This window comes from Phacochoerus africanus, chromosome 2, assembly GCF_016906955.1.
Source record: "Phacochoerus africanus isolate WHEZ1 chromosome 2, ROS_Pafr_v1, whole genome shotgun sequence".
NCBI classification, from domain to species: domain Eukaryota; kingdom Metazoa; phylum Chordata; class Mammalia; order Artiodactyla; family Suidae; genus Phacochoerus; species Phacochoerus africanus.
This window is the reverse complement of record NC_062545.1, coordinates 9,439,767-9,465,486: the sequence shown is the minus strand read 5'-3', so window position 1 is coordinate 9,465,486 and position 25,720 is coordinate 9,439,767. Positions and strand designations below refer to the sequence as shown.

The 25,720-nt window shown below is 48.3% G+C and overlaps 1 protein-coding gene across 4 annotated transcripts in view; it reads left to right on the top strand.

Annotated features, from left to right (window-relative positions):
* The window catches only part of ZDHHC14 (zinc finger DHHC-type palmitoyltransferase 14), a 265,769-nt gene that overhangs the window by 169,421 nt on the left and 70,628 nt on the right, over window positions 1-25,720 (top strand). For all 4 annotated transcript variants that reach the window (XM_047769852.1, XM_047769851.1, XM_047769850.1 and 1 more), the window contains exon 3: window positions 23,225-23,383. In XM_047769852.1, coding sequence (XP_047625808.1) covers window positions 23,225-23,383 — 159 coding nt within the window. The remainder of the gene's footprint in view (window positions 1-23,224; window positions 23,384-25,720) is intronic.

Below are 25,720 nucleotides of genomic sequence, written 5' to 3'. Positions count from 1 at the left end.
AATCAGGAGAGATTAATCACAAGGATGTATCTGCAGAAAGCAAATCGGAGCTGGATCTCCAAAGGCGGGAGGATGGATACAGGTGGTCTGAGGGGGTGGTCCTGGGGGCTGGGGGTGGGCAGAGAATGGGAGAGGGAGATGATTCAGAAAGTAGTGACGGCAAAGGGCAACATAGGAGCTCAACTGGACTTCTTTGGCTAGCGTGGGTGTTATGTGAGAGTAAAGGGTAATGATTCATGAATTGGTTAGTGTCTGTGGCAGGTAACAGCCACTCAATCCAGATTCCAACACACAAGAAAAGAGAACCAGGAAAGGAGGAAGATGCCTATGGCACAGCTCTACCCCGGCGCTGTTGTGCTGTACCGCAGGTGTGAACTTAATCCTCTCAGCAACCCTGAGAGGCAGGTGCTGTTATTATTCCCACTTCATAGCTGGAGAAACCAAGCCATGGAAAGGACGAGCAACATCCAGAAGCCTCACAACTAGTACATGGCAGAGCCACCACTGACCACCTTGTCTGGTGGCTGAGCCCAGGCTCTCAACGGCCGCACAGGGGCAGGGGTAGTGCAGGCGGTGCCAGGCGATGGGGTTCTCACCATATGGCAGGAGTAGGTCTGGAATCTGGGCAATCAAGCAAGGTCTGGAAGGTATAAAAAAAAAAAAAAATCTACCCTGGTTTACCAAAGCATCAGGAAGAGTTTTGTTGGAAGAGTCAGAGAGATTCTCAGGTTGTAGAGGAAAGCAAGGGATGACCCGCCCAACAGACAGCTCAGACCCGGGAACCGGGGCGGGTGTGGGGTGAACACTGGAGCCGGGCTTTGAGCAGCACGGGACAGGTGAGGCCTGGGCTTGGGGGAGGGTGGAGGGCAGGCCAGGAGGGGCCCGGGTGGGTCCCAGCTGAGCTGAAGAAGTTGGACTCTGATGGCGAAGCCAGCGAGAGGTGAGGGTTGCTAAGGAGGCTGGAGTTGGCGATGCGGGCAGCCTGGGGGGAGATGAGTCACGCGGCGGAAAGGCCGTGACGCCCGGGAGGCAGCCTGGACCCTGGCTCCTCCAGTCACGGCCGTGATCTGCACCCTGTGCTGAGCCCTCAGCCTGGAGGGTCATTTTCTCCGGAACCTGTGCCTCCGTGGGAGGCCTAGGGCCTGCGCCCAGGCAGCAGAGGGAGCCCCCGCCGGCCGGCGATGAATCCGCTAGGGAGGAAGAAGCAGGGGCCCAACAAACGCGAGGACGTGGCGGCCCTGACGGGAAGAGGATAGGTCGGGACAGTGGCTCTGGAAGTGAGTCCGTAGGTGCTGTTCCGACAGGAAAGAAAAGAAACTCGATTTTTACCGTTTGGGATTATTTCTCCCGTGGGTCATCCGTACATGGTCATTATCTGGACAGACATCAGGGCTGCAGAGCTGACTGTCATATTTCGTGGAGGTGCGTGTTCTGATGTGTGTCCAGCACTGCATTAAGTTAAAGAATGAGATAAAAGCAAAATTTTATTCCAGGGGCGGGGCTTCGGTGGTTCTTATTTGTGAATTTAGCTCTAAAAATAATTCAGCATCCCGACCTGAAGGGTTTGCGGGCTGCCCCTTGTGAGCAGGGCGCAGGTCTGCCTGCACGCTTCCCAAACTCCTTCCCTCCGCTGGGAAGACGGGGGAGGGTGGCTGGCTGGAGGCTGGCGGACCGAAGGGAACGGAAGCCAGCGCAGCAGCGTCAGGCCCCGCTCTGGGCAAGCCCCGCACAGTGTGGGCAACGCCCTCCCCAGTGCCACCCTAATAAATACAGGAAAATAGAGATTTCCCGCTGATTTCCAGTGAATGTTTCAACTGCCTAAACCAGCGCTGTCCGATAGAAATTACTGTGAGCTACAAACACAAGCCACACGCGTCACTTAAATTTTTCTGGAAGCCACTTTATAGTAGTAGAAAGAAACAAGTGAGATTAATTTTAATAATATATTGCATTTCAGCCAGTTCTTCGCAGTATTATCATTTGAAGCTGTAATCAGTATTTACAGAACATTGAGCTATTTTGCATTCGGACTTTCGTACATCTTTCAAAGCTGGTGTATATTTTACATCTCAGTGAGACAAGCCACATTTTTAGTGCTTAAGAGTCACAGTGGCCGTGGCCACCATGCTGGACAGCAGAGGTCTAAACTCCCCAGCCGCAAGCCCGCCGTTTCAGAAAAAGGCTGGTAATTACTCCAGGCGTGGTGACATCTGCATCACCCTGGTTCCCATTTGACTGATGCCTGGTGTATAAGAATGCAGGTTTGTAGTTCATTTCTCACCTTGCCTAGTCTGCGTTGCCAGAGGGAAACTGTTTAAGAGCATCCATCACCCCTAGGGCCCCAGATGGGCCATCTTAGTGACAAGAGCAGCCCATCCAAAGTGCTGACATCCAGCCATTCCCAACTCCAGAGGAAAACAAAACTAATAACTTTGGTGCCAAAATGGAATGCAAGTTTGTGGGAAGAAGGAATTTCTAATATGAGAAAGACAGTAGCCCATCAATAAAGAAAGATCGGATTCAAGCTAAAGCAATGAAAGACAGAATTATGGTTTTAGTTTCATTTATTCTGCTCGAAATCCTCATCTCAAGTTCTTATGATTCCATTTTTCACTTGACAGTGCACAGGGTGGGTCCAGGGAGACAACACTAAAATAATACTTAGTGGTTTGGCATTTTGCAGAAATCACCAAGTGAACTTTGGGGGCATAGAACAATATGCCAGAGCTCAAATAAAGCGGAATGGGGGGTTTTCGTCCCTGCTGGAGACTCTCTTTCTTGCCTGGCCAAGTACACAGAGAGGGGGGAGATTACTAGAAGAGAAAACATCTGGAAATGTGACCTGTGGGCAGGGCTGCCCAGCTCCCAGCCTCCATAGGCTGGATTTTCCCCTCCAGCTCTCAGAGAGAAAGGAACCTGAACGCTTCTGATTCTTATCATACTTCAGAATTATTACAGCTGAAAACATACAAACAGCGTGATGATTGAGAGGTTTTTCAGGCTGCCCATGAAGCGCTCCTGAGATAAAAGCAATTAACACCTGCTCTTCCGGGATGATTAATAGTTGTTGGTTTTTGCTCATCAATATTTTAATAACTATTTGCACATTTTGGCAATTCTGGACACAGGCTGATGGTGATGACAGCCGCAGATTGCAGAGGTGATTCACGGGACGCAGTTGGCCTTCAGAAGCAATGCCATCACTCTGCGACAAGTGGGTTTCAGCCCCACACCTGGCCACCTGGCTGCCTTCAGAAGCAGGTGTGCTGATGGCTGTCGGTGCGGAACGGCTGATAGGGAGCGGTTGGCTGCCTTCCCCTCCGAGGCTCTCCTCTCCAAGACGAGAGCACCGAAAGCAGAGCTGCTCGCTGCTGTCTGTAGGTGCGATTGGCCGTTGAATTCCAAGCTGCTTTGGGGTCCTGGGCTGGGGGCAGGAATCTGGCGGAGTAGAGACTTGCCTGTCCCTGGCCTATTGGAGAGTGCCCAGCCCCTCTGCCGTCGTAGACAGCACCTTGTTGGAAAAAAAGTGCTATTCATGTTTCATGGATGTTCTCATTTCTCAGTTAAAGTAATATTCAAGTCACTTATTTCACTGTTGTGTGATCCCTTATTTCAAGCTCCAGGTTGCCATGAATGGTATTTTGTAGTTTACTGGTTATAGCCCAGAAAAGAGTCTGGAAGAAAAGCTTTTAAAGGCCTGGGATTCCTAGAAGGAGCATTAGGAACTGCCTTCCCACATTGTGAAAAGTTTTAGAAATAAATGTGAGAACCAAAATAACAAGATGATAGAAGAAATCCAATCTGAAAGGAAATTGAAATAGGACCTACTTCACAGAGCTTTAGGTTGCAAAATTTAAAAATTTAAACCATACTTGAAAAATAAATATGGAGATGTTCATTGTAGAGTTATTTATGATAGTGTAAAGAATTTCGCTTAAATGCACAACAGTAGCAAAATGGATAAATGAATTATTGTGTGCTTCTGTGATGGCTATTATGAAGTCATTAAAATGATTTCAAAAATATGTAATGACTTATGAAAATGATCTTGATAAATGTCAAATCAGAATATGCAAAATACAGGGAGTTCCCATTGTGGCGCAGCAGAAACGAATCTGACTAGGAACAGTGAGGATGCAGGTTCCATCCCTGGCCTCGCTCAGTAGGTTGAGGATCCGGCGTTGCTGTGAGTTGTAGTGTAGGTTGCAGATGTGGCTCAGATCGTAGGCCGGCAGCAATAGCTCTGATTGGACCCCTAGCCTGGGAACCTCCATATGCCGCAGGTGCAGCCCTAAAAAGACAAAAACAAACAAAATATAAAATTGTATGTTCACAGCAGTGTTAATACGTACACAAGCATAGCAGAATGACTGGGAAGAAATAGAAACAGGGTTTTTTGGTGGTTGGTTTGAGCACAAAATTTTAATTTTAATTTTAAACGGAATTTTAATTTTTTTCTTTGTGTATTTCTGATATTCTAAATTCTCTGTGATAAGCATATATTACTTTGATAATCGGAAAAAAAAAAAAGTAAATGTCGGAGTTCCTGCTGTGGTGCCAGTGGGTTAAGAATCCACCTGCAGCAGCTTGGGCTGCTGTGGAGGCACAGGTTCGATTCTCAGCCTGGCACAGTGGGTTAAAGGATCCAGGTGTGGGGCACAGCTGCCGCTCGGATTCAGTCCCTGGCCCGGGAACTTCCATATGGCACAGGTTCGGCCATAAAAAAAAAGAAAAGAAAAAAAACATTCAATGTCATGACGTAAACTCTCTTTAGTGTCCTTGCAACAGACGTTTGCTGAAGAATACCCCTTACTTGTTGCCTGACCTTGGCAAGTCACGGCTCTTCCGCCGGGGCCTCATTTCCTTCTCTGGGAATGGGATCCGGTGGCCTCGCCTGACAGGAGCATGATGACGAATGGATGCAGTAACCTGACGCGCTCGTGAGAACAGCCAGCTGCTTACACCGGCACGGGCACGCCACGCAGGCTTGTGTGGGAGATTGTGTCTGATCGTAAACCTGCTAAAGGACAAGAAATAAAAAACGGAGCAAGGTTATAACGACGTGTTTCGAATCAAAAGCCCACTAAAGGCAACTAAAGCTAACAAACAGCGGGCACTGGAATGCGCACCGCAGGGAAGACGTCCCGGAGCCGGGACCCCCGGCCTGGGTGTGCTGCCGCCTGGAGCCGGGACCCCCGGCCTGGGTGTGCTGCCGCCTGGAAGGATGGCCCTCGTGGGCCTGGCCTCGGAGTGGGGCTGAGAATGGCTCTGGCAGCTGCTCCGGAGCTTGCTGTTTACTCTGCTGCTGACACCAGTACGCCCGGCCCGCGCCTGGGTGAAGCTCGCCCTGGGCGGATGGGGTGGGCTGGAGGCGGAAAGTCCAGCAGGCTTCGCTGCCTGAGTTCTCTGTACTTGCTAAGCCTTGGCTGGGCCAAGGGTTTAGATTAGAATCCCCATGGAGGATTTACAGGTTTCCAAGCTCTCCCTTTACCACATGTCTTTCTTTTCGGTAATAAAATGTATCTGCACACATGTGGGTACTTCCCCTGGACATTCTGACTTGCCAGCTGTGTTCCCCGCCAGGCAGAGGCATGTCTTAAAGTCTCAAATGTGAGACTTTACCCCTCCTACACTAGGGTAACTCCAGGGGACACAGATGACAAAGTAGCTACCCTTGGTTTATAATCTAAGGAACATAGACCAAACATGTGCACCTGGCCCAGCATGAGCGCTCTTATTATGAAGCCCTTGGACTGTTGATTTGGATGTAAAAGCCTGAGTGTAAACGCGTATGTAAGTGCATTCTGTATAGAGGTTCTTGGAGTCTTTTTTCTCTTAGTATCGGAGGGGTTTGTGGGTGGAGAAGCCTAGGTGCTTGTAATTTACCAAAGTAATTTCAGTTCCTCAGCTCAGAGAACTTTTCCTTGGGAAGGGTCAGCGTTTCTGTTGGAAGGGGTCCAAAGAAGGGGTGTGGGGCCTCCGATGGTGCAGCTGCAGACGGGGTGCCAGGGTCTGGGCCGTGTTGTGGGGCTCACAGAAGAGCCGACGAATCCGCCATTGATCTTGAGACCCGGGGTCTGAGCAGCGAGGGGAGGAAGCAGGGTCCAGGCTCCCCTCACTGTGAGAACTGTAAGAAGGGCCAGCGCAGCTCCCAGGCCTGTTATCCACTCTCTCTGCTGGCCTTCACTTTTCTGTTGGGGGCGGGGGGGGGGGGGGGCTCAGTGTCTCTAGGGAGATGTGGGCTGGGGATCAGTGCAGGCTGTTCCGCGTAAACACAGTAGGAGGAGGAGACTTTAAGCCGCCGTCTGTCACCCTGAGGTCTGCAGACCCCCTGGGTGAGCCACCTAAGCTGCTCTTTGAAATGAAGATTCCCAGATCTCATCCCAAGCCCACAGATAAGAGCATCTGGGAGATGGGGCCTGGGAGGAATTTAGCACGTTCCCCAAGTGAGCCTTTCACAAGGTAATACTCGGGATTCGCTGCCTTAAAAGGTCACCAGTGCCTATGCATGTGGAGTATCTTACCCGTGTGAGGACTAGACAGACGGCCCCTCAGGGGATGGAGGTCATGTCAGCTAGGAAGCCATTGAGGGGGAGTCCCCATCCGTTGTCTCTTGCCCACCTCCCACCTGTCCCCACACAGCCACTCCTCCCAAGTCAGGGAAAAGACTAGAACCCTCCAGAGCTCTGCCTTTCCTGGCAGGTGGCTGCCCAGGAGGTGAAGGAGAGTGGGGCAGGCAGTTAGAGGCCCAGACCACTTGGACACAAGGATCTGTGGTCTCAGGACCCACTGGCTCCCCTAGGACCCACTGAGTGTCTCCCACATGCCCAGTGCTGGGCCAGACCCTGGGTTGCTGGAATAGGGCAGAGTCCTTGTCCTACCTACAAGCCTGGAGTCTGGAGGGGAAGGCAGAGGGCTGACCCAACGACTGGATGGAGGAGCCCCTGCCCTCCAGGAACAACATGGCAGCACCTGGGGTGCTTCCCGGGATGACCCTGTCCCAGCTCAGGGAAAGAAGCCGACGCACGCCTGTTTCCACGCTGCAGGAGGAGCCAGGGCAGGTCCCAGTGACACGAGATCCCCCGGGGTGGCAGGTCCTTGCATTGCTCTGTTCTGACTGTGTGCAGTGGAGGTGGTCCCCACCCCCCAGCAGAATGTCACCTGTCTAAAAGGTTCTCTTGCCTTATTTCCAGTTCCTGGTTCGTGAGAGATTAGAGACTATTAAGCAGGCACCCAGAGAGGAGTTGTCCAGGCTGGGCAGCTCCATTTATCAACACTGTACGTGTCCAGAACAAATTTGGCCATTGCCTTCCATTGGATTCAAAAAAGATGGGGGTGGGGGTTAGACTGGCCCCCAGCCAGCAGGGCCAGACTGGCTGGCCTGTCCAGGACTGGGTGCTGGTGAGGAGCAGAGGCTCAACCTGACGCTGCTGTGGCCCAGATGTGCGGGGAGGGGTGTGGGCAGCAGATCAGGTCGGGGGGGGGGGCGGTGGCAGGGGGTGGAGAGTCCCGCTACGCCACCTCCTGTTTCAGAAACAAGCAGCTGAGGGTCTCTGAAAGCCAACTTTTGGGGTAGTCCAGTTTGTGGGGCTGCATTGCCGTTCTGGGATTTTTTTCCCATGAGGCACCGGGGAGGCTACAGGTGGGCCGTCATCTCTGGGGGGCCCTCCCCGCCACTCTGTCAGGTGGGGTTGACACTCTGCAGGCCGGCTGGAGGGTTCAGGACCAAAAAGCCTGTTGTGCTTCCCTCTGAGACTAGCAGGGCCCTGGGAGAGATGAATTTGGGCTAGAACCTCAAAGACTTTCTCAGTCACATTGTTTCTAACTGACAAACAAGTGAAGACACTCCCACCCCGCTGACCAGATAATTAAAAAACAAATCCAACATCACATTCTTGACAGTTTAAACTGTTCTTTCGTGGTGGTCTCAGCTGGCGTCTTCGGACTGTCTCATAATAGGGGTTAGGGCTTCACTCAGAAAATCAGAGGCAAAAGGCCTAAACAGTCGGATTCTAATTCACTCTTCATGCCAACCAAATTTGGGATGTGAGCAAGTTACTTTATTTGCCAGAAGGGAAAAAAGAAATAAAATCACATTCAGAGCTACTGATGTGTCTGTGTGGCTGGAGGGAGAATTGTAGATCTTTAGGAATTGTTTTATACTGTGCGTGCATAGTTTTTTTAAAATATGTTCAATTTGGTGACCATTACATGCTAATCTTTAGACCTGGATGTTCGGTCTTCTTCTCACCCAATCCAATCCCACAGTATTTAGTGAGCTTTTGACCCTCAGTGCAAGTCACATTGTAAGCGCTGGAAAGAACAAAGAAAAACAACGGTTTGTTTCCTTTTGGCCACAACCTAGACTATGCTGCCATTGATCACAGGGTGCTTGCTAATAAATAATTTACCTGAATTCTGTCCCACTCTTAAACATTTTTATTTCATAGCACTTACAGTCTTTTATTAAAGGACCACTGGGCAGACGGAGTCACCACTGCCCATCTTAGGAGCAAGTGTAGACACAACTCTTCTTGCCTGATTTCCTGTGGCCTTGGCCTCTTTTCAGGCCTGACTTTGGAGAACTCAGAGGTTGGGTCTTTGAGGGAGGCTCTGGACCCATCAAGGGAAGCGTGGGGCCCTGGGGGTGATGCTAGGGATCTGTGGGCGAGCTCTTTGTGCTGCTTTTGTTAGTCAGGGAATCACATCACATCCTCGGGGATGAAACCCAGATTAAGAGTATTTGAATAGTTTTATTTTAATCACTATTAATGCAAAGTATTGAATTGAAGTTGTTGACTTAAAAGTGGGCTGGATTCAGGTGAACGAGCATTTATTAAGTCCTTACCTACTGTGGGCCTTCAACCCGTTCACCATCTGCTGCTGGGACTAAAGCAGAAGCCCACAAAATGAGCTCATGCAGGACACAGGCATGTTATTCAGTGTTATTCAAACTTGGTCAGACGTGTGTTGAAAAGCACAAGGCAAAGTGGTACCAGAAAGCTGGGAAACATGAGCCCCACACCCCCAAACAGTTAGGAACCTCACTGGTCATCTCTCCAGCCCCCCTTGTATAGATCTGAGTAATCCAGGGAAGTTCGGTCACTCAGTGATGGCAGAGCATGGAAATCTCACCCAGTCTCCTGACCCCCAGGAGAAAACGCTTTGCTCCTTCTTTTCTCACAGCGAAAATCTGAACAATTATTTTGGCAGATCGAAGAAAGCACTGCCCAGTAGCGTGAAAGGCACTCTTCCTAGAGATAAATGTTATGTTGAGATAATCTGAGGCAAGTGAGCTCATTTTGTGACTTGGCTCTGGAGAGCTCTCTGCGGCTGCCAGAGGACCAGGAGGAGAATTAAAATTCCAAGAGCTACAAGTGGCTACCAATGGCTCGAATAACCTCCTTCCCATAGAGTTTCAGGAATGAAAAGAGAATCTAAATAATGCCTGACTCACATAGAGAGGGAGAGAGAGCATCTTTTTAAAATTCTTGATGACACCTATGAATTCATCATTGTTTTTCAGAGCAGCAGAGATAGTTCCATTAGCATCCCAATTTATGAAATGTAGGGAGTCAAAGCCATCCTAATCCTTTCTCAGATGTTTTACACTTCTTTTCAAACTCCATTTTGAAAGCGACCTTTTTTTTGTTCTCTACAAAGTAATATCTGCTGATTGTGGAAACCATAAAAGCATAAAATGAAAAATAGATTTTAATTTATTAAATTTATTTTGTTAATCCTGCCAGTTGGTAAATCCATGGTTAACATTTGATGTCTCCTTCTAGTATTGTGTCTCTGCGTCATATGTGTTTACACAAATGTGAGTTCATGTTGTGAGTTACTCTTTCAAGACAGATTTTTTCCTCCCTCTTCACGCGCTGTGGACCCTTCTACCGCATCTGCATAATCGGTGTGTGGGAGCCCATCGTGTGTCAAAGCCTGTCACAGCTCTTTTAACCAGTGGTCGCTATTGACGTTTAAGTTGTTCTCGGTTTTTAACAATAAAAACCAATTCCAATCAGTATTCGTGGAAATTTCCGTAGGTCACATTCCTAAGAGTGCTGGATATGTGCACTGTTGAGGTTGTGAGGTGTGTGGCTAACTTGACCCTCAAAAGGTTGTATTCAATTCTGTTCTCACCAAAGTGACCTGAGCATCGTGCCTGCTCTCACTACTCACCCACTACATACTATCATTTAAAACTGCCCTTTGACTTTGTTTCTTTGAAATTGGGGGGAGCAAATCACAAAAAAAATTTTTTTTGGCTCATTTTCTTATTGGAATATTTGTGCTTTGTCTAATCATTTGTAAGAGCTCTTTAAAGATATAAATTACCCCCCCAAAATACATTTTTTAAAGTCAAAAAAATGCAAAATTGCAAATCAGATATACCCCAGTACATTTTTTAAAGTCAAAAAAAGATGTTACATTTTGTTATATATGAAACAAATATGTTGCCACTTTATCATTTGCATTTTATGGAGTTTTGGGGGGGTTAAATGATTTTTTTTTCCATTATAGTTGGTTTACTGCATTCTGTCAGTTTCTACCCTACAGCAAAGTGCCCCAGTCATACATGTATATATACATTCTTTGTCTCACATTATCCTCCATCGTGTTCCATCACAAGTGACTAGATACAGTTCCCTGTGCTGTACAGCAGGATCGCATTGCTTCTCCACTCCAAATGCAACCGTTTGCAGCTATTAACCCCAGATTGCCAGTCCATCCCTCTCCTTCCCCCTCTCCCTTGGCAACCACAAGTCTGTTCTCCAAGTCCATGAGGTGTTTGGTTTTTTTGGTTGTTTTTTGTTTTTGTCTAGTTAGGGTCACACCCGTGGCATATGAAGGTTCCCAGGCTAGGGGTTCAATTGGAGCTATAGCTGCCAGTCTAGGCCACAGCCACAGCAATGCAGGATCCAAGCCGAGTCTGCGACCCACACCACAGCTCACGGCAACGTCGGATCCTTAACCCACTGAGCAAGGCCAGGGATCAAACCTGCAATCTCATGGTTCCTAATCGGATTCATTTCTGCTGAGCCATGACGGGAACTCTATGAGTTTCTTTTCTTATGGAGTTTTTTGACACACAGGTTTAAAATTTTTTCTAGTCAGAACTATCCATCTTTTCTATATGTATACTGCCTTGCCATATACTCAGAAGGGCTTCCCCAATCCCGAAATCTAATAAGTTTACTTTTCTAATTCTTACATCTTTTTACATTTTACATTTAAATCTTTGGTATAAGATTTGAGGTATGGCTACAACTTTGGATTTCCCCCCCTAAAATGTTTTCCATTTATTGGACAATCCATGCTTTCTCCACTGATTTGAGATTCTGATACAGAATCTTATGGAATGTGCATCTATTTGGGAATGTTCTATTTCATTTCAATTATGCACGTTTCTCCCCAGGACAATTATTTCTTATCATTATTTTGCTTTTTCAAATATTGTTGTCTGTTTATTCTTCCCAATGAAGCTTAGAATAGTTTTTTCCAGTTTGTCAGAATTTCCTCAAATCATATTGGTGCTTTGATTAGCATTATAGTAGATACATAAAGTCCTCTAGGAAGAACTTCCACTTCAGGACAGAGAATGTCTCCCCATGTTTTTCAAAACTTCCTTAAAGTCTCTATATTCTTTTAGAGTTTTCTTCATATGAGACCACTTACCTTTATTTATTTATTTATTTATTTATTTTGGTTAGGTTTATTCCTAGACTTTCATGATTTCCAGATGGTTATTGCTAATATATTTTAAAACTTTCAAAGTTTGTAGATAGATGATAAATAGATAGAAAGATGGATGGATGGATGGAGAATGGATAGACAGATACATAGATAGATAGACAGATTTATAATAGTCAACTTACTGAAGGTTCTTATTCGTTTTAGCTAGTCTGTGTTGACTAAAGAGAAAAGAGTATATAATCATAACAGAGGGCATTCTTCTCATTAAAGTAGAGTGTATTTATAAATAGTATCTGCCAGTTCCGTACTGACATCCTTAGTTTTCTCGTCTTCAGTGCTAGATACAATCTTACGACATTTCTATACAGAATGAGATCTACGCTGGTCCTTGCCAATGCCCTTATATTAATGCCGCTCAAATTTCAATAAAAGCCTATGAGATGTTCCTGGCGATAGTGGTGAAGCATAGCTCTGCCCTTGCGTGATTTCTAGTGCCCAGTTTTTACCTTTGTTCTCATCTCTTTGTCTTATAATATTGCAAACACTGACAACGCAAATTGGTTTCTATCATGTACAATATTTAGTAGCTTCTGACAAGGCAGAAGCTGTACCCCATGGAGTAGAAACGCATACCCATATTTCTCGCTCTGGCCTTCAGTGGAAGAATTGATTTTCATCTATGCAGCACAGCAGTTTTGTGTGTGTGTTTAGAGAACTTGGATCGAATATGAGGGAAATTAAAACTTTGTAAGGACAAAGCCAAGCCATCTTTACTTTGTTTATGTTTAAGGGCAAGTCTTTGGCATCCATGTGGAAAAAAAATAGTATGGCAAAAATAAGACAGTCATTAATTTTCATTTTGCTCTCAGCATGTTTTAGATTAACTCAGACTAAAAAGGTCATAGCTACTACGCACTTTCTTTATCTTCTGTCTATAATTGCAGTCATTTGTGCAATAGATAGATATTTTGCCCTATAGGATCTAGAAAGGGTCCCCCCCCACACACACACACACAAAAATAAAACTTTTGATAGCCATCAACATCATAGCATCTGACAGTTCAAGGTCTTTCATGAATTACAATGCCCTTGAACTATAGCCACCCAAATTATCATAGTTTAAATGTGAAGGAACTCAGGGCCTATTTTCTCCACTGGATCAAAAAAAAAAAAAATCGCTGTCTTTGTCAATGCCATCCTATGTTCCTATTTTCTGCAACGTTTGCTTTCAGAACTATTTTTAAGAGTATTTGGATTTATACTCAGGGGATTACCTTTGCCACAGAATGAAGGTTGCTATTTACCACTATGTAGTTACTGTTAAAATTCATGCTCATGGCCATTTCCTTAACTGTATGAGAGCACACAAACGAGGACAAGGGCTCCCCTTTAATGATGTTTAATTTACTAGGCCTTTCTCACCTGCCTGTGGCTTCCACTCCAGACCAGAGCTATTGTCTGTCATGGTATTTTTTATTTTTTTTATTTTTTGGTCTTTTTAGGGCTGTGCCTGAAGTGGCATGTGGAAGTTCTGAATCAGAGCTGCAGCTGCAGGCCTACACCGCAGCCACAGCCACAGCCACAGCAACACCAGATCTGAGCCTCATCTGCAACCTACACCACAGCTCACAGCAACGCTGGATCCTTAACCCACTGAGCAAGGCCAGGGATCGAACTCGAATCCTCATGGATGCTAGTCAGGTTCATTTCTGCTGAGCCATGTCAGGAACTCCCCATCATGGTATTTTTCTTTCTGTGCCCCCCAGAACCACAGCACAAGAAGGGCCTGTGTGTGTAAACCAGACTAGACTGGCTTTACTCTTGCCTGTTTTGGATGGATTTTCTTTGAACAGAAAGTTACACTGCTATAAATGAAACAAGAAGGAAGAGTTAGAAAGCCTGGCCTGGCTGTTTCATTAGGTAGATGTTCCATAACTAAGCAGATAATATCAACTCTTTGAGTGACATTAGCATCTTGGTAAATGGCACAGGTCTTTCTTTCCTGTGCTCCCATTCTTAGCTAGCTGCTTAGATTCTCCAGCTGCTGATACTAAAACCCAGACTGAGGGTTTGCCACAGGTCCCAAATCTGCCTTCATCTGAGGTTTACAGGGAGCTTTTCTAAAAATACAGATTCTTAGCTCCTAACACAGATAAGACTCTTTAGAAGCAAGGAATCTACAGAGTTCCTACCATGTGGGTTAAGAGTCTGACTGCAGCAGCTCAGGTTGCTGCAGAGGAGTGGGTTCAAAGTCTGGCCCCGTGCCGTAGGTTAAAGAATCCAACTGTAGGTCACAGCTGTAGCTCAGATTCAGTCCCTGGCCCAAGAACTTTCATATGCTGCGGGTGCGACCATTAAAAAAAAAAAAAGAGGAGTAAGGAATCTACATATTTCTTAAGCCTCCTGGTAAGCAGACCTTCGTGTATGTGCTAGTCAGTGTACCTACAAGGATGAGAAGGGAACTTCACCGGGCTTCTGTCCTACATGCTAACAAGTGTTTGCTTCTATGGCCATGCTTCTCAGACTTTCATGTGCCTCTTAATCACCTGGGATTATTCACTTCTAGCCAGTGCTGCTTGTCCACCAACCGCAGTTTGAGCACCAAGGTTCTGGGCCAAGGTTTCTCAACCTCAGCACTATGGATATTTGGGGCTAGATAACTCTTTGCGGAGGGTGCGGTCCGGTGTATTGTACCATGTTTAAGCAGCATCCTGGGCTTTACTCTGTATGTGCCAGTAGAATTCCTTCCACGTGTGACAACCAGACATCGTTGTCTGTGGTCAGATTTCCCCCAGGGGCGGTGTCACCCTGGTTGAGAATCGCTGCCCTTGGCGATCTTGGTCATCAGCCAAGTTTAAGATCTATTATTAAAAGAGATTTGTTTGCACACTTCAATTATGAAAACTCCACACTCTGGATTTATTTACCCTCCCTAGACTATAAGCCACGAAAGGGCAATGGACTGATTTTATTCGTCACCGCATCCACAGCACCTCAAAGGCTATTTAGCGGGTAATAGGTACCTGATAGGTAGCCACACGAACGGATGCCTGACACTGGCACTGAGTAGCACCTGAAATGAAGCTCATTCTTTGAGGCTACCTTTTCTGTTTTCTGTTACTAGACTGTAAAAGTTGTTTTGCCCAATTCCCTACAAACACTTTTGTTGTGTTTTTCTCAATTCTGTGTTAAAATCCTAAGTAGTCTGATTCTCATGGGGCTATGAAGTGCCCATCAAAGTTCTCATCTGACAAGTGCTCTTTTCTTGACCAAGTTCTCTCCGAAAGGAGATCCATCCCACAAGCCCTTTGACGACCGAGTCTAGGATGAACCCCAGTCCTCTAGGGTTTCTAAGCGAAATTACCTCCTACAACCCAGAACCAGCTTCTCATTCAGGGACGGCAAGGTCAAGTCCGAGCCACTCTGGGAAACAAGGGTTTGCTCTTTGCACTCCTCAGTCCCCGCTTCTTCGGCTGTCACAGTCCCCACTGCCGTCAGGTGTTCCTCCCGCCTCTGACTTCTTAACGCGCTGGTGAGGGACTTGGAGGCACATCCCTGAGACAGGACTCCATCAACACAATCACCTCTTGACATCTCCCTCTCAGAGCCAAAAAGCACTGCGTCTGTCCCCCTAGTTCCCCTCTCTGGGGACTTCACAGGCAGCCACGGTCCCGCAAGCAATCCTTGCGTGCCCTCCTTTGCTCATGAAGGTGGGACCACCAGAGCGGGTTTGAGCCTCAGCAGAAAAAAGTTGGTAGCACCCCCCACACCCCCAGCAGGGGCAGCCAGGCCAGGGATCTTCCCCTTGCAGATCCCCACCCCATCCCTGCATGAGGACCCCTCGCTAGGTCTCTGCATCCTTGGATCATTCTACCTGTTTGAGGACAAGCCTGTGATCTCTCACGGTGGCCAACCCCCATACTCCTGCCAGCTCTGTGCATGTGGTCTAAGCATCCTGGGAGTGAGGGGTTAATCCCTCTCGCCAGCCTCCAGTCCTGGCTCTGTTTCCAGTGCTCTTGGTCCAGCCCAGAGGGAGCACAGTTCCTTCCTGTTCCACCCCAGCATCCACGCCTCTATCACAGCATCATCACCCATTTGTCCTGAGGAAACCCGGACGTTCCCGCCAGCTCCCACCTCTTCCGTCAGCCTTTCCCAGGCTGGCGTGCCACGCGCCCCGTCTCCCGATGGGCGTATCCTGGGGTGGCAGGAGAGCCAAGCACACTGGGGAAACCCCGGGTTTCCTCTCTGTCCCTCTGCTGTGCTGTGAGACTCTTCCAGAGGAATTCCAGTGTCGTAGTTTCCCTGGTGTGTGTGACACACACTAAGTGCTCAGCCACACTGGGCTCTCCTTCCACCTCTCGGGCACTCCTTGCTTTTAGATGCCAGATTGCCTCGAGGCTCAGCCGCTGGCCCTCTCGCCGTCCAGCACCTGCCATCCTTACCCTCTCTCTCTGTCATTGCCAGACATTTCTCTCCAGCCCCCGGCCTTAACTCTGAGATCCCATGCGGTATGTGCACCTACCCCTGTGAGGTTTCCTCTGGTCCAGTATCAGCAGGACATCGCTTCCCACCCCCACTGCCCCTCCCCCCAAACAGGAAGTGCTCCCTCCCCAGGGGATGCTGCCACCGTGCTCCCCTGCTCCCAGCCAGAGCCTGAGGCTCGTCCCTGTCACCCAGCTGCCTCTCATGTACCACATCCATGCGTGATTGATGTGACCATTGTAATGTTTCTGGAATGTGTCTCCTACTCTTCGTCATCACAGCTCCAGCCCTATTTCAGGTTCACCTCGCCTCTCGTCTGTATCCCAAATCCCTCCCAACTGGCCCAAACCCACCTTGCTCCCACCCCCACCCATCTTGGAGCCTGCCAGACAGGTGGTGTTCTCTAATTCCTACTGGTCACCTCACCCCACAGCCTCGAACTCTTCTTGGATTCTGGACTAAGATTCTCTGGGGGAAAAGAACGAGCGGAAGCCATATAGATTTATTTTTAAGGAATTGGCTCAGGCAGTTGTGGGGGCTGGCAAATTTGAAGTTTGTTGTGTAGGCTGGAAAGTCAGGCAAGAGTTGATATTACAGTCTTTTTTTTTTAATGTTTATTTTTAATTTTTTTATTATAGTTGATTTGCAATGTTCTGTCAATTTCTGCTGTACAGCAAAGTGACCCAGTTATACATATATATATATGTATACATTCTCCTCACATTATCTTCCATCATGTTCCATCCTGTGCAGCAGGACCTCATTGCTTATCCATTCTAAATGGAATAGTTTGCATCTATGAACCCCAAACTCCCCGTCCATCCCACTCCCTCCTCCTTGGCAACCACAAGTCTGTTCTCCATGTCTGTGAGACTGTTTCTGTTCTGGAGACAGGTTCATCTGTGCCATATTTTAGATTCCATATATAAGTGATAACATATGATATTTGTCTTTCTCTTTCTGACTTAATTCACTTAGTATGAGACTCTCTAGTTGTATCCATGCTGCTTCAAATGGCATTTTGTTCTTTTTATGGCTGAGTAGTATTCCATTGTGTTTATATACCATGACGTTACAGTCTTGAGTCCAAATTACAGCAGGTTGGAAAGCCAGGCTGGGTTTCTTACATTGCCGTCTTGAGAATTTTTTCTGCTTCAGGGAAGCGCAGTCTTGGCTCCTAAGACTGCAGTTGATTGGCGGGGGCTCACCCACGTTAGGGAGCATAACCTGCTTTACTCAAAGGCTGCTGATTTTAATGTTAATCTCATCTAAAAATACCTTTGAAGCGACATCCAGACGAGTGTTTGACTGCGATCTGGGTGCAGCGCTTAGCCAAGTTGACATGAAACTAACAGTAAGCTTCCTCTTGCACTTAGGATGAAGGCCAGCAGCAGACCTGACCACAGGGCTCTGTGCAGTCTAGCCCCGCCCTCCTCCTCTCCGACTGTCTCCTGGTCTCTCTGTTTCTGGTCACACTGGTCTCCCTTCCCTTCTTGGATCTGCCTCCTGTCCCAGGGCCAGTATACAAGTGTTGCTCCCTCTGCCTGAAATGCCCTGCTCCCAGCATGTGTGCACGCTTACACACACACACACACACACACACACACGCCAGCAGGTACACACCCATACACATTGCCTAGGGAAGCACTACCTCTTCTGGGAAGAGTCCCCACAGCCAGTGGCCTTCCCTGCTCCTCTGACTCAATATAACACTGTGCATAACGATGCCTTTAGTCGTGCAATGATTAATTAATGTCTCCTGTGAACTCCCCGAAGCCAGGGACCAGGTCTCCTTGAAGGTCTGTGTTGCCCACCAGGGTGCCTCTAATACTCGTAGCTTTTGAATGAAGGATTTGGGAAGAGAACCTGCGCCTTGAGTGTCTTCCGTTGCTTGCAGGACTCGTAAGGCCTGCCCTTGCCTATGGCTTCCCCTCACCCCCCACGGGCTTCCCTGATCTGCTTGCTCCTGGCTTTGTGACACTCTCCTTCCTGAGATGAGCTCCCCTGAGCAGAGGGGACCCCCCATTTACCCGCTGAAACTCTACCTGCCTGAGCCTCACCTCAGTTTCATCCTTGAAGATAGACATTTAAGACAAAGTGACGTAGTGAAGCTTTTAACTGGAGGAAGAGGCCTGGAGACGGTCAGACAGACCCCCGCGAGCCCTCATATACGCATCTGTATTTAATCATTTGTGGAGGCCAAGGTGCTGCCGTCCGAGGTAATAGTGAGAAGACAGTCACGCTTTTACTCTCTTGAGTGGAAACCCACCCGCTGTCTGTAGACAGACGAGCATTTGCTCACCCTTTTTCCCCAACACTTAAAATAAGAGAAGTTGACTCGTCTGACATCTTTGTCATTGTTAATATTTTGCTATAAATTTGGAAGCTTAGAACCTGTAAGCTAAGAGTTTATCTTAAGCGGCTCTATAAACAACCATTTTCTTCATGACGGATCCCTGTTCTGAGGTTGGGAAATCTGTGTGCCACGTGCCTCAGCGTGTCGGTGAAGTGAGCTTTGTGAAGCTTTTAGATTCATTAGCTTCAGCAGCTGTCCTCCAGAAGGTGCAGTTGAGACGGTCAGGAAAGCTCGAGCATAGGGCAAGTCACGCTTTCCCTGCGACTTACACCCTAGCGCAGCGAAGCTTTATCTTCCTCCCGCCCAAGTGCCTCTTGGTGGCGGTTCCTCCCGCTCTGGTGGCCTCAGCGGGTGGATGCTCTGCGCAATGTCAGTGCACCAGCAAGGGACACTTCTGCTTCCTGTTGCTGAAGGAAAAGAATCTTAATCTTCATCTCATGTAAACTGGGATTTTTTTTTTCCTTTGCGTTTTAAAAAAAGCAGAGTTCCATTATTTCATACGGTGAATTTCAGCAATTTTTAAAGTTCACCAACTTTTGTCCCTGACTTCAGGGCAGGATTAAATCAGATGCAGGCGAGTGGGTCTCTCCGAATGTTAGCACTCTGTTATTCCTCCAAAAAAAGATGACTTGTTTTTTGGACAGTGGCTTTGAAATTAGGACATATTAACAACTCCCTTAAAACCCCTGGAAAGCCCATGCATGACTGCTCTTTGAGTGAAAAACTTAGTGAGAAGGCAGTTTTGTGCCCTGAACTTGCACAGAACAGCTATCCCCTGGATTCATAAATGAACTAAGGGAGTTCCTGTTATGGCTCAGCAGGTTAAGAATCCGACTAGTATCCAAGAGGACTCGAGTTTGATCCCTGGCCCCACTCAGTGGGTTAAGGATCTGGTATAGTCCTGAGCTGTAGTGTAGGTCGCAGATGCAGCTCGGATCCAAGCATTGCTGTGGCTGTGGTGTAGGCTGGTGGCTACAGCTCTGATTTGACCCCTAGCCTGGGAACCTCCATATGCAGCAGGTACAGCCCTGAAAGAAAAAAAATGAGCTAAGGACAGGGAGAGCCCAAAGGAGAAAGGAGGCGACTCTGCTTTCAGCATGTTTCCACAGGAGAAGCTGGAACTGGACCTAATGGGATGAGGATGAGGAGTACCCAGCAGGCCAGGGGCCGGTGGGGATTCTCAAGAGCTGGGGAGGGGCCTGGGAGCATGAATGCAGGGCCAGGCCAGGTGGGCAAGGAGGCCACTGGCTCGGGCCGGCTGGGGAAGATGGTGCTGCGGGAAGAGAGGGCAGGTGCAGGGGGACCTGGGGCCCAGCGCCAGAGGCCTGGGGTTTCTATGTCAGACTTGCCCTTGAGAAGCAGGCTCCCAGGGCTGTGAGGAGAGCAGACTGGGGTGGCCGGGGACGCAGGACTCATCAACCCTCACCCACTGCTCCCCTCACAACATCTCCTCACTTATTGGTCCCCCACTGCCTCCGGTGCGGTATTTTGTGTATAGTAAATAGTTCATAAATATCCATTGATTTTTCTGTTTCTTTTCAAGTTCTGGGGTCCATCGTTCACCTCGCAGCATAGCTGGGCCCAGAATCCAGGTCCGCTGAGGTTTCCTTTTCTTTTACATAGAGATCTCCAAATATTTAGTCATAGTTGTTGGGTTTAGTGTAATTCTGAAGCTTCAGTTTATGTCTGTTGAATTGCAGCCTTCAGCTCACTTTTCATCAAAGATTTCATCTTTCCCAAATGCACTTTCGAACTACAAGGTCACTAGAGGTTGTCTTAGGGAGCGCTGGTGAGGGCTCCCCTCCTTTAGTCAGTGCTCCTCAGAACTTTTTTAGGAGACATTCTGATGTGGATACATTTGTCCTCCCTGTTTCTTAAAATATTTTTCTTGAGAAATCAGTTTTTAAACTTTCCTGGTTATAGTAACACAAATAGGGTTGGATTACTGTGGTTTTTAAACCTGTATCTGATTTTCTAGTTTTCCTGGCCACGTTTTCCAGAGCTTAATAGATACAGTAGATTTCACAGCTGCCATTTGGCTAGTGAGGCACAAAGTCATGATTAATTTAAGCCTCAGTGGCATCCAGTTGGCCCCAGTAGAGACCTGACCTTATCTTTGATGTGTTCAAAGCCAGTTATTTTTACCCCGATGCTTCAGGAAGTGCATGGCACGGTGTCTCTTTGTTTTCTCATCACAGAGTCAGTTGAGATGCCGCCCTCTTCCCAGTGTTTGTGCTGTGGAAGCTCGGAGCCTCTCCAGATGCCTGCTGAACTTGGCCTTTAATAGGGCAGCCACCTGGGGTGCCAGGCAGGTGGGGGACATGCCAAGAGAGGGTGTCCTGCTTGGCAAGGCCACCCAGAGTCCTTGGGCAGGTGCCACAGCCGTTCAATTACCCTAAGTGGAAATGTTGTCCTCAGTGGGAAGGTGGTAGAAGGGCTGCTACTCACCCTCCCAACTCCAAGGAGCTCCCTGGACCCTGCGTCCTCTCCTTCTCCAACCGCCCGGGGGACTTTCATTCTCCATGAAGGGTAAAGGGCTGCCAGCCACTCAAACGGTTTGCCCTACCAAGGGGGTTGAGGTCTTCGCAAATACCAAAGCTCAGAGCCTAGGGGCAGATTTCCAGGCTCGGAGAGCCCCTGGAAAAAGATTGGGACTTCCCATTGTGGCTCAGCAGGTTACAGATCCAACTGGGTGAGGATGCAGGTTCCATCCCTGGCCTTGTTCAGTGGATGAAGACTCTGGCATTGCTGTGAGCTGCGGTGTAGGCCGCAGATGTGGCTCAGATCCTGTGTGGCTGTGGCTGTGGTGGAGGCCGGCAGCTGCAGCTCTGATTCGACCCCTAGACTGGGAACTTCTATGTGCCTTGGGTGCAGCTCTAAAAAGCAAAAAAAAAAAAAAGAAGAAGAAGAAGATCGAGGTAAGGGGGCACTCTAGGAAACATGACGTGTGAACTGCATGAGCGAGAGCAGTCCTGTGGGGACAGAGGATGCGGCCCTGCAAGTACCATCGGCTATACCAGATCACCAGGTCCTCCGTGTGAACATACTCAGGGCCGGGTGTGACTTTGGAGTGGGCCCTTCTATGAGCCCAGCTTCTCCAGGTTTCTGTGTTCTGGAAGTTTAGCTCTTTATCATGCATGTGCCTGTACTCGGGTTCAAAACAAAGACGAACGTGAGAGGAAGAGGCGCCCATGATGTGTGGTTGGCAGTGGTTACAGGCCCCCTGAGAGCAAGGTTCTCAAACCGTTCGGTGCAGGAACCCGCCAGGGCTGGTGGCAGGGTCTCGGTAAAAGCAGATTCTGTTCCAGTAGTTCTGGGGCAGGACCAAGAGAGCACATGCTGCTCTGAGGAGCTCTCAGATGGTGCGGATGCTGTGCAGAATCCGTGACAAGGCCTGCAGCAGCGGGTCTCCACTTTGGCTGCACGTCCCCTCTACCTGGGACTTTTTTCTAATGCCAGGGTGTTCTCCGCCAATGAAATCAGAACCTCTGAGGGCGGGACATAGTATGGGTAGTTTGGAAAGCTCTCCATGTCGTTCCTGACCCCGTTGAGTTTTGGGGGGTGGGGGGCGCTGAGTGGATGATGGGACTCATTCCAGCCACTTTGGAATTTTACCAAAAGTGTGTTGCAGCTGTCGCTGTCTGATCGTGTGTACATATGAATGAAAAGGAACAGCTACCTTTCGTGTTACCAGCTCTGTCTTAAGATTTGCCCCCCACCCCCCACCGCCCGCCACGGCCTCCTGCTCCTACTGCATAGCTAGCTGCCCTCAATTCTTTCTGGCTGTGAGGGGTCTAGATGAGAATAAAATGGGATGTTTTATCTTCCGTTGAAGCTGGGGTTCCCAACCCTCCAGCACATTAGAATAACCCTGGGCAATTCGGATTTAATGGGTCTGGGGCAGGGTGCCTGCACTAGAGGAGTTTTAAAAGCTCTCTGGGCGATTCTAATGTGAACTGAGGGTTGAAAGCCAGGTTATAAGATAAAATGAGACTTAAAAAAATACACATGTGTGTTTTCTTCATTTTAAAAATTGTTCCTCAAAAAAGATGCTGGTCAGACAATAAACAAAATATAGACTTTTTTTAAATGTATATTTAATAGTTTCTTTAAATATACATTTTAATCCGTATTCCCCCCATCCAATATCTGGTATTTCTGAGAAAGCCAATGGGCAAAGCCTTGAGCGGGCTTTAGAGTACGCCGGCAGAGAAGGAAAGTGTTCACCATGTCAGTATCACCCACTGCATCAATAAGGACGGTGCTAGTTGGTGTAACACTGCGCAGTTTCGGCCCAGGAGGGAGGTCATGGGGCAGCCCTCCTGTGCGTAGGCACGGGTGCCTCCAAGGTGACCTGGGGAGGCGCGGAAAGAGTGGGTGGGGCTCAGGGGAGGAGCCCACCTCTGGGCGGAGCCACGTGTGCTCACACTCCATTGGCCAGAGCTCAGTCACGTGGCCACGCCAACCTGATGGACTCTTAAGCACCACTCCAAACTCTGAAGGAGCAAGGTTGTGGGATGACCAGTGCTCGGTGTTCTACCGCATTTGTGTGTCTGGGGTCAGGTGCCTCCCAGGAAGGCACCCAGTGTGTCCTCTATCCTGGGAAATGCGGACTCCAGGCTGCCCCGGTGCCGGAGCCTGCAGAGCTGAAGTGCTACGTTAAGTGCCTGTGCTCTCTTTTCTCCACAGATATTGCAAATGGCACCAGTTCAGGGGGGTACCGCCCACCTCCCAGAACCAAAGAAGTCATCATCAATGGCCAGACTGTGAAACTTAAATATTGTTTCACCTGCAAGATTTTCCGGCCCCCTCGTGCCTCTCATTGTAGCCTTTGCGATAACTGCGTAGGTGAGTAGAAGCACAAATTGCCTTGGTTCCGCCTCTAATGCTTGTCGATAGCTGATGGAATAGCTGGTTTCCTTTGAATAGACCCTGTGGGAAAGAGAGTCAGCATGTGTGTCTCTTTAATCCTTCAAAACTAAACACCTCAATAATAGTTAATATTTCAACCGTATTGCCTCCTGCCACTGAGACTTGTTCAAGCCTACCATCATCAAATCTCTTTTTACCTCCTGCAGCACCCTGGAACAGCACAAGGCCCCAGGCCTCCTCCCGGGGCACACACTCCAGAGTCTGGGTTCTTTGTGCCTGGAGTTGCCAGATGCAGGCACTTGAAATAAAACCATTTCACCCCTAGAACCTCCATGGCCCAAGGAGCTGGCCGCATGCACAGTTGTGCAGTTCTCCTGATTCCTCAGAGGGGCATTTTGCTTGGGTAGCTGGAGGCGTTTGAAGCCCAAAGAGAGGAAAAGAGGCCGAGGCCAAGAGATTTCTGGGCCTAGAGTTAGGGTTGCTCTTCCTCCCAGAGACCATCAGGACCTGCCTCCTCGGTCGGCTTTGCTTGCTCCAGGACAGTGGGGCACAGGGGTCCTCAGCTGTAAGACCTGGCCCCGGGTGTTCGTCCCCACCCCCAGCCCCCAGTGCAGGACTCCTACCACTGACGTGAGGACCAGCCCCTTGGAATTATTTGGGCAGCCCTTCCTGTCACTTCAGACTGAGAGCGGCTACCCTCACCCACAGATCCTCTTCTCTCCCGGGATGGAGCTTCTCAGAGGCGAGGCTGGCAAGGAGATGGCAGAGGCCCCAGATTACTGGGAGGGTCGTGAGAAATGGAGCAAGGCTTTGCCACCCTGGGGACACCTCCCATTTCCCCAGCCCCACAGCCTGCCTCGGATAGACATGACCAGGGGTTCCTGGGCGCGCAGGTGTGGCAATCCCGTTAACCTCATACCTGAAAGAGCTCATCTCAGAGCGAGCCGCCTTTCCCTTAGTGACACATTATCAGTTGCCAGCACTTTTGGAGGTGGTTAGAAGTTGTAGTCTCAGTTCTCCTTGAGAAAACTCAAATGTTACCTAATGTATATCCTGCTGTGCAAAGCAGTTTTCCCTTTATTTGTCTGAAATTTACTTTATCCTAACTTTAATAACCTACAATTTGGTAGAAAGCCCATGTTTTCCCTCTCAGGCCTTGCCTTGGTTTTATTAACTGGGATATATTCCTTTCGCCTTTGCCTCCCTAGCAGAACAGCATGGAATTCGGTTCAGTCTCTCCCAGTGAAGAGCCTGGAACCAATGGCCTGGGTACAAACACCAGCTTTGTGACTTAGATAAGCTCCCTTCGCTCTCTCTGCCTTGCTTTTCTCATCTCTGCAGCCATGTCGGTGGGGCCCCTACCTGATGGGATAGTTGAGACAGTACATGAGTTAATGCACACGGAGCACTTAGACCAGGGCCGGGCTTTTGGCAGGTGCTCTGTAATTGTTAGCTGCTGTTCTGTCGTAACTACTGCTCCCTTGGCCTTTTTGATTGGCTTTCTCCGGTGAATTCCTTGATTTAATGGAGCCCTCTATGGGTGCGATGACATGCACCAGGGTTTCCACAAGGACACGTGAAAGCCTTTGTGTGACTTCTGATACCCTCCTTGGTGACTCCAGAACCAGCGGCCATCCCATGTCCATCTTGAGGACACTTTTAAACCAACACTGCACAGTGGCTTAAGTATCTTCAGGGAAACAATCAGGAGGGATTGACAGGACCCTTTCTTGGGTTGTAATTTTGACATTACATCATGGAATATTATGTGTTGGATGGTATGTGACTTAACACGCTTTCACATAAAATCTGGTGTTTTGCACGCTTTCTCCTGGGGGTCTAACGTCTCGTTGCAGGAGGCATTTGTAGGAGGTTGTTACCTACAGACCTGAAGAGGTTACTGGGCATCTCCTTCTCTTGAGCATTTATAAGGATAAATTACTGATACTTGACTTTCTAGGTTTTCATTTGTATCAGTTGGTCTCAAATCTTCTGTTCTCTGTCTCTAGGCTAGCTTCCTAATCATGATGAAACTTTCCTCCCTATCTCATAGTGTTTTAAAATTCTCTTTGAATTATATTGTAAAACACTTTCTAAAGTTTGTGTAATTCCTTCATGTGTTCCCTGCATCACCCATAGGTATACGTGTTCCTTAAAGAACCCTGATGAACTAGATGTAAAAATCCTCTTCCCAAAGTTATCTACCTGCTGAATGGTGTGCTTCTATGGTATAGATGTTTAAGATAGTATCCTTTCTGGTAGAAACTACCAGCTGAGAAAATAAGAGCCATCAGTCTGTGGTATACATCCAGG